The 8,695-nt window shown below is 45.5% G+C and overlaps 1 protein-coding gene and 1 long non-coding RNA gene across 2 annotated transcripts; one reads left to right on the plus strand and one right to left on the minus strand.

Moving 5' to 3' along the window:
• Positions 1-204: 204 nt before the first annotated feature.
• Positions 205-8,219, minus strand: LOC121664014 (alpha-fetoprotein-like). The gene is made up of 15 exons (XM_042026975.1): positions 7,486-8,219; positions 7,047-7,173; positions 6,651-6,711; positions 6,334-6,469; positions 5,947-6,149; positions 5,293-5,440; positions 4,807-4,904; positions 4,359-4,488; positions 3,854-4,068; positions 3,576-3,708; positions 2,893-2,990; positions 2,458-2,596; positions 2,008-2,231; positions 1,575-1,707; positions 205-940 (listed from the first exon to the last, which is right to left on the minus strand). Exons 1-15 carry the CDS (start codon positions 7,687-7,689, stop codon positions 896-898), a joined length of 2,094 nt encoding a protein of 697 aa, XP_041882909.1. The 5' UTR covers positions 7,690-8,219; the 3' UTR covers positions 205-895.
• On the plus strand, positions 2,732-4,331 carry LOC121664017. Its single transcript, XR_006015840.1, has 3 exons — positions 2,732-2,865; positions 2,982-3,093; positions 4,154-4,331. It is a non-coding gene; the product is annotated as an uncharacterized LOC121664017 (long non-coding RNA).
• Positions 8,220-8,695: the final 476 nt, after the last annotated feature.

The following is an 8,695-nucleotide window of genomic DNA, read 5'->3' on the forward strand; positions in this document are numbered from 1 at the left end:
TGATGTTCAAGACTTGAATCCTTTTCATTTCCCTTGTCTTGCTGAATTGGGACTGAAAACTGCTGGGAGCCAACTCTGGGACAGGACACAGACCCAATGCCATTGGCCAGGATTTTAGGGTGAGTGAAATCATGCTGTGACTGTTGTGGGCTTGGTTCTTTGTGGGTGCTGTGTGGTCTAAATGAACCATTTCTGACACAGACAAGAGCAGGAGAAGAATTTATTCCAAAGTATTATGGGACATTCAAGGAAACACAGCAAGGACACACAGGTGACAGAGGAAATGGGGGTCACTCAAGTTTGGACCCCAAGCCATTAATCACAGAAACAGTGATTACCATCTGTATCCTATCTGAATTTGTACATTTCCCTGCTGACCAGGTGCTTCAGCAGTCCCTGTCCTGTCCTTTCTGTGACATTTTACTTAACTTTTTTTTCTTTGTCACCTTATTTGGGGTGCCCAAGATAATCTTTCTCTGTTTAAAGGCAACATTACAACAAGCCAGAGCAGGCCATATTGGTGAGTTTATATGCTGTAGTTCAAGGCCAGCATTACAAAAATAATTATTCAGTGATTGAAAAGTAATTTACAAGTGGCTACAGGCAGATTTTCTCTAATTTGATCTCATTTGCACTTACACTTCATAAGCTTAGGATTTTAAATGCCTTTCTTTGTTTCGGTCTGTGACTATTTGGGGTAATAAAATTACATTGCATACCAGAAGATGGTGGCCACAGCCAAACCTTAGCTGATTGTTTCAGTGGATTTCCTTATGGGGATTCAGCCTCTCTGTGTACTAAATGTGGCTTTTTGTCACTTGGTTTGGTTTACATGCTCCCTGTGCAGTTCATGTCACTTGTCCAGCGAGGACCTTCCCATGAACTGTGCAGCTCCTTACGCCGACAGCATTTTCTCACTCCTTTTGATGAGTTCTGGACCCTGGAAAAAAGGAAAATCACTGGGAGCAATAGTGTCAGGAGGGTGATTGATACGCTTGTGACATGTTCAGTGCGGTGGCAACAGCAGGTCCTGTCCTATGACCTTGGCAAGGTGTACACAACACTGTGTGCAGAGCACAGACACATTCATCACTGTGAATGCACACTGGTTTTCTGTTCAGCTGAGGTGGCCTTAGATTTGGTATTGGTCAGAAAAATACCAAAATACAGTTCTGGTAGGAAGAGACAGTAGAATCCTTTGCAGATGTGCTGTTCAGATATATCCAGAGGTGAAACATTTTTTATGCATAAGAGAATTCTTTCCGTTTTATAATTTTAAGCCAAAACTTGGGAAAAAAGATAACAAAGGGTCAGGGATGGTTTGTTAAAGCTCCATTAAGGAATACAGTAAAGGGAGGGACATGAGAGGAGTAGGGAAAAGCGGATTTACTGCAGGGTAAAGAGGAACCAAAGCAGTTTTGGGGTATGAAGTTCAGCGGCCTGAAACAGCGAGGGCAAGGCAAGAGGGAAACAGAGGCAGGAGGATAAACAGGGAAAATGCTTTGATCTAAAATGCGGATGTACCCTTTCCCTCCCTGCTGCAGAGGAACTTTGGCTGGAAACAGAAGCAATACCTCTTTCAGGAAGCAGGCCTCAGGGTTTGCCTCTCCGCAGCACTGTTCCCTCATGGCACTGAAGGCGGCCGTGACGGAGCCCAGCTGCTCTGGGCTGATCTGGGGCTTGTATTTGAGGAGGGTGATGAGCATCCTGCAGGAGAGCAGAGCTCTGGGAACTGGGAGGGAAGCACGTGCTCACAGAACTGCCCTCCACGCCAGGCCAGCAGCCCCCCACCCCATTCTGTTCCCACCCATTGCCTTCCCACAGCTCTTCGTCCTTAGTCACCACCCAGATGTGGATTTCTGCCAGGGAGCAAAGCTGGCCCTCTTCCCCTTTGAAATGAAACATCATTGTCTGGTTTTGGAGTGTTCCAGAGAAGAAAGAAGGCAGGACGCTGGGCAAGAGGAAGGCAAGCAGTGCCAGGGGTAACAGCAAACCATCATGTCTTACTCCTGCTTCCTGTGCTGTAACTTTTCCTCTTCCGTGGTGCACAAGTCTCCATGGAAAGCAAATAGCCCTGGAGTCAAGGCCAAGGGCACATAACTCTCATCAACCTCCAGTTTTCCTATGCACGGCCTCCTGAAGGCATAGGAGCTGCTGCAGCAGCGGCAAACTCCAGGATTTATGGGGTCAGCCAGGTGTCTCCTACAGATTTCCCCAAGCACGAGATCCAGCTTTATCAAGAGAATGAAAAAAACAATGTTACAACATGAATTTTTCATTTTCAAAAATCATGGAAACACACAATGCTCACAGTGAAGTTAGGGTAAAAGGAATTTAAAGCTTGGGTGTAAGATAGAGAATACTTTATATTTGTACTTAATGCTGGCTTATGTCAGTGCAGAAATGGCTCTGATTTTTTGCAACAAGTAAGATCCAGAACCAAAGGATAATACTCACATTTTCCTCAGCACAAGGCAGCAGCTTGTCCTGGCCCACCTGGCAGCATTTGGAGCCGATGGTTGTCATTTCCTTGGTGAATTTGATCAGCTCTGCAGATGTCAGCTGAGGCATCTTCTTGGTGAAGCTCATGAGGAGCCTGAAATGACAGATTTTGTGATACTGGTGTTCTTGTTTCACCAGGCAGCAGTGAGCAGCCTCTGCCTTCCCCATGGAATGTTCCAGCCCAGCCCCATGGAACACTCCTTAGCACAAGGACAGGACTGAGCCTTGAGTTTCTAAGCCCAGGTGGGCAGCTGTAAGACTGCCCTGTTTGTGTGCAGCCAAATGTTTCAGCAGTGCCTTTAGCCTGGCCCGTGAGACCCGCGTGGCGTTACTCCAGCCTGGACTGTGCCCAGCCGGAGCAGGGTAAGGAAGCATAGGAAACAGTAATACTCGTTTTGGAAATAGTAATCTCCTTTCTCATTGTAAATGTCGCAGCTTGTCCTCATGACACTTTCTGTTTCGTAAATATGTTTCCTCAGTTCTTCCTCCTGAAAAAAATAAGTGAATTTGAGGAGTCATTGCATCGGGGGAATGCGGGATGTCCTACTGCCTCCTGATCAGGCCTGAGTATCTCCAGCTGCCTCTCACCTGGTATGGACCACCTGTTTTTAATGCCATTTCTGTCTGAAACCCCTGTAAACTGTCTGTGGTAAATGTCCACCTCCAATTGCCACCACCTACTGAATTTTGTGTGGCTGCTGGAGGGCCAGGTCTAAGACACAGGGCAGCTTCTGACTTCAGGTGTTGTAAGGCCACTGTCCTGATCTCAGACAATAACCGTAAGTGCTTCTTACATTTGGGAGGGGTAACTAGCATTGGTCAGGAACTCGAAAGGGAGCAGGGACAAAAGAAGTGGTAGTGTTAGCTCCATCCCTTTCCCTCCATCCATCCATGTTAAATTGCTTCACAACTGAAGGCTCTGTTGGTGCTTTTCCCATTTGGGAATCAGTCAGACCTTGCGGTATTTGCTGAGCTGTGGCCCTGGAGCAGGGATACTGGCTTTTTAGTGATGGGGTGACATGTCTGACCCCCTCCACGTGCTGTGAGGAGCCCCAGGGCCCACTAGCACCCACCCCTCTGCTGAGGCAGCCGCTGGGAGCCCCAGGCATGCAGCACTCCTGTAGCAGGTCCTCGTAGCCTTTGCCAATCCTTAAAAGCATCTGGGCAGAAAATTCGGGGTGTCTCCTGGAGTATTCATACAGAAACCTGCAGTATGGGGAAGATCAGGAATTAGGGAGAAGCCAAAACCACTGCCCTTGGGAGGCCGGGGATGGGAAGGACAGCAGGGACATTTCAGCGTAGGTTTGTCTGATGGAACGGGGACAATTTCACAGAGGAAGCCTTGTGCTACCTGGCTAAGTGTGTGTCTTTTTCCTGGACAAAACGTTCACATATTCCTTTGTCTTCAATAAACTCCCTGACGTGGGGGGACAGGTCTGCAGGTTTGTCATCATTTTCCACATGAATGATGCATTCACTCCTTTGTAACAGGGGCTGTTCACAGCACTGCTGGATCTTACTGGACAGGATGTGCTGGTTGCTGCAGACATACTGCAGAATGTCTTCCTGTCAACAGAAAAGAAAAGAAGGAAATTTGACCAGACTGTGGTCTTTTTTTTTTTTTAAATCAGTATTTTTATCTCCATTTTAGAGACAGAGAAGGTGATTTTTATGCACTTTTTAATGGCTTCATGGCGAGAAAAGCCAGTTGGGAAAATCAACCGCACTACTAGACCGAAGAGTTAAATTCCAGTTTGGCAGAGCAATCCATACAGCAGAGGAGGAAAAAAAATCTGGAAACAGTAACAACAAAAGCATTAAATTTCTGCAGCCACACAACGATGGAAGGGCTTTACCCTGTCCTGCATGCAGTCCAGCATGTCTCCGCGGCAGCAGTCCTTGTGCATGTCAGCCACGTCCATCACAAGTTTGTGAACAGTGACAAAATCAGCTTTGGGGAATTTCTGGCTTATCTGGGTAAGTTTCCTACAGGGAAGGAAAGTAATTATTGTTTATATTTGCAGTGGGAGATTGTGCTAGCCATCATCATTTCTGTGTGGAGACGTTGTCTAACTTTCGTCACAGAGAGATGTGATTGGTTCAGACTTGGGATTAGATTTTTGGAATCTCATGGCAGTTTGTAAGGAAATGGCGATGCTGCCACACACAAATCTGAATTCCTAATCTGTCTTCCTTATTAGATGGTGACCTGCACACAAAAAGGACAGGGCTGGTACTTCAGAGTCACTGAGGAGGCACTCACAGCTTTATTCCTAAATAATAACAAACATGGGGAAAACTCACAGAGCCTTTAAGGTCCTTTCTCCAAACTTCTTCAGGATTCCACATGTGTGTTCCTGCCTCAGGGCATTTTCTCTTACTGGCTTCACCACCTTCGGTGTCTGATAGAAAGAAAATGCAGCCATGAAAGTGGAAGAAAATACAGTAGTTCACATTGAAACTACAGTGGTGACAGTATTTAATTTTTTTTTTAACAGTGGAAGTAAAATGCTGTACAAGTTGCAAGCAACTGTTGTGCTTGCTGTTTAGTCACCAGCATTTATTAAGTGCTCTGTGAAAAGAAAGCAGAACCCTTCAGACAAGAGTTCAGTGCTTTTAGCACAGGGGAGGAAATGGTCACCAAGGAGCTCCAGGGCAGTCTGATTTTGGTTTGTGCTTAGCAAGGTAAATTCCAGTATCAGGCTCAGATGTTGAGAAAGAAATGCTGGTATTTGTCTCTCAGTGTTTGCGTAGTTGCACATCAGTAACAAAACCCCTGTGATGGAGTACCTGTGTCTGGAAGCATTCCTCCAGGTGCCGAGAGGGGCCTTCCGCACCTCCGCAGCACCTCTTCATCATCTCCTCATACCGGAGAGCGACTGACAGGATTGTTGGGGCAGGCAGGAAGGGATGCTTTCTGGAAACTTCGTAAGTAAAACTGAAACCAGAGAAAAACAGCTTTAGTTTCAGTTGATACTAAAATTATAAAAGTAACAAAAGGATGAAGGCTACTTAAGATATTGTTTTCCTGACATATCAAACAGTTGCGCAGTGTGGGTTTGTCTCATGAAATTTTGATGAGGCTGATGTTTTCCTGGGAATTTAAGTCTCAAATCCTGCCAGTTCTGGCCTAGAGGCAGCACAGCTCCTGCTTGGCTTTTAATGACTAAAGGGAAGCCCTTGGTTTCAGGTGAGTTCTTTACACAGACTACAATAAACTGGGCCAGAATAATGTCGCTTGGAGATAAAACCAAAGCAGCAGGTGGCACAACAGGCCTCACAGAATGGCAATTACAGCTGGACAAATTGCACAAGTAATTCACATTAGGAAGAAACATTAGTATGAGAGAGACTCTTAGGCTGGACTTTGTGGTTGCTGCTGCATTTTCTGCCTCCAGCCCAAACTGTCATATCCATGCATCCAATCTAGGATTTATTACTCACTATGCTGTTAATGGTTGCTGATGCTGTGAGTAGTTTCTGCAGGCAGCTTCGGCATCTGGCCTTTGCAAAGGAGGGATGAAGCCTTGCGAGAAATTTTTCAGGGAGAGGAAGCAGCCATTTCTTTCAGAATCCTCTTGAGCACAGCAGTCAGCAATCCTGGGAAGGTTTTTCTCCTGGCATATTGTATCAAAGAAAATCCTGTCCTGTGAAAAATTAGAAGTTCACCTTTATAGATGGGAGAAAGAGTCCACAAACCAAACCTGCACACGTGGGGAGGTCACGTCTCAGAGTAATGGATTCACGCCTCTGGAAAACCCGTGCCAGGGCTCTGCAATGACAAGTCACTTCTGGGAAGGTTTACCACACTGGAAACATGACTGAGCTTACCAGAGGCTTCAGGCAGTCGGGGCTGTCCCTGGCTGCCGCCGCACAGCTTCTGGCCAGGTCTGTGACCCGCTCGGCCATCCCGGCTGCTCTCCTGAACGTCCCTCCTGGCACGTACTGGGCAAACATGATCAGGGCACTGCGGGAGGAACACGCTCCATTAGATCTGCTCCTGGCCTCCTAACAACTCGTTATGGGCCTTGCAGGTGAGAGGCAGTGACAGGATTTATATCACCCCGGCCAACATTGGACTTGGTGCACTCGTTCCCAATGACAAGGTTGTGCAGTGGCAGCAAATCTGCTTTACCTGGACAACTTACATGGCTTTAAAGTTGTTCTCGTGCAGCTGAGAAAAACGTTGACCAATGCTTGTTTTTCCCTCTGAAAAACAAGATGATTTCCGTAAAAATGTTTACTAAATGCTTCATTAAATACCTTTTTATTTCGTAGCTCAAGTGTCAGTAGGCAGGGAAAATTTCCCTTCCATGCACTCCGTCTCAGTAATCCCTGCCCGTCCTGCATACCACAGAGATTCTCATGGACTTAAGAGGTTGATCACACCAGATTTTTCCAGGGAGAGTTTTGCTGTATACCTTTATCCCTTAAGAAAATCCCCACATCCAACTGTGGCTAAGTGAGCCACCAGAGAGCCACGTGGGCCGAGTCAGCCAGCAGTGTTAAACAAGAAATAGAGAAAAAAGATGAGAGATCCTTACCTACATCCCGAGAAGTTCTAGGCAGGGCTTTGGCTACTGTAAGGCTCACCAATAAAACAGCGTAAAGGATTGTTCTCCAATTCATTCTGTCAGATTTTGGCAGGGACTTGGGGTGAGCTTGCTTTATCTGTGAAAGGCAGAAAGAATTAAGGGGAAAGAGTTACTTTTATCCTCCCCCAAATGATTCCTGGTTAATCAAAACCCTTTTACTGTCAGATTTCACATTAACCCTTTGGGAATATTCCCACAATAATTAGACATGCCATTATTTGCTCAGGATGATGAACTGGCCATGTTATTGCAAAGGAAGGACCTTGAAAAATTTTTTTTTCCCCCATAAAATTTAGACAAATAGGCATTTTCTCCTTATCACACCTCACACCAGAAGTTTAAACACTCCTTGGGCTTTTTGTTGTGTACACTGAACTCATGTACTTACAAATTGCTCAAAGGTGATTGCTGTGCAGAAGGCGACTTTGGAACTGATCAGTGACTGGAAAATCCCAAGTTCAGCTGTTATCCTGTTATTTCTGCACTCCTCCTTGCTGTATAAGCTCTCTCCTGCTCCCAGCTCCCAAAGAGTCATGGGGAAAGGCTGAATGAGGTACCCCACGCACATTTTTGCAGCATTGATAATTACCATCAAAATGTCTACAAAGCTTGGAACAAAATCAACTCCAAAACTGTAGAATGAAGGGAAAAATTCCAGTTATTACAGGTATTTTACTGATTTTTTAAAAAATGTATGCTGTAAGCATCAGGGAGATAAAAAGACAAATTTTTGGAGATAGAAGTTCTTTGAAGAGCTGCAGGTATTGTTAACACAGAGGTAGATGGGCAAAGACTATTTCCACATGCATGATCATCACAGAATGTCAGGCTGGTATGGGTTGGAAGGGGCCTTAAATCTCATCTCATTCAAACCCCCTGCCATGGGCAGGGACACCTCCCACTAGACAAGGTTGCTCCAAGCCCCATCCAGCCTGGCCTTGGACACTGCCAGGAATGGGGCATTCATTTGAATCCTTTAAATTCAGTGTCTCCAGTGCCTCTTTCCATGCTCAGCAGGATGGGTAACTGCTTTTCACTTTTCTTGGAAAACCCTTGCCACTCTTGGGATGGCAACTGGGCTATGTTCAGTGAACACTCACTTGCAGGAGGGAAATGTGTGTGAAATATTTAACTGGAAAGGAGTGTGGCCAGCACTAGGAATGAGATCCAACGGAGAGCTTAGTCCTCATTAAGAGTTGTCATCATTTTTTAAAGAAAACATGGTTCATGTTTGTGTTTTTACATGGAAATGTAATGAAAGGAAGGTGGCTGGACTTTATCTGAACACGTGTTTTGGAATATGTCTTGTTTTAGTGCTCTTTTATGGCCCTGTGAAACCAACATCCCTGGCTGAGTGCTTGGTTTAAATTTACAGAAGTGATCTCTTGGAAAATGAGGAGTAATTCCCTGCTAAGGAAGACCAACAAGTTGCAATGCAGGGATTTGAAAATCAAAGGAGATAAGTATTGTTTTCCATGCTAAAAAGGCTACAAAGAAAGTCTGGTTCATTTTTGCAGGTTTGCTTTGTTCAGCTTCCATTGCAAACCCTGATTCCTGTCCTCCTCATCTTCCAGGAATTGCTTTGTGGTTGAATATGT

Source organism: Corvus kubaryi, unplaced genomic scaffold, assembly GCF_017639235.1.
Source record: "Corvus kubaryi isolate FWS band 111438036 unplaced genomic scaffold, C.kubaryi_AGA036_p1.0 37292, whole genome shotgun sequence".
Taxonomy (NCBI): Eukaryota; Metazoa; Chordata; class Aves; order Passeriformes; family Corvidae; genus Corvus; species Corvus kubaryi.

What these genes read in the sequence shown, in the direction of transcription:
- LOC121664014 (XM_042026975.1), bottom strand. Translation starts at nt 7,689, where the DNA reads ATGGTAATTATCAATGCTGCAAAAATGTGCGTGGGGTACCTCATTCAG. An exon ending in AGGAATGCTTCCAGACACAG is followed by an intron (nt 4,905 to 5,292) that starts GTACTCCATCAC and finishes TCTTTCTATCAG; the next exon opens with ACACCGAAGGTGGTGAAGCC. An exon ending in TTACAGCACAGGAAGCAGGA is followed by an intron (nt 1,708 to 2,007) that starts GTAAGACATGAT and finishes GCTCTCCTGCAG; the next exon opens with GATGCTCATCACCCTCCTCA.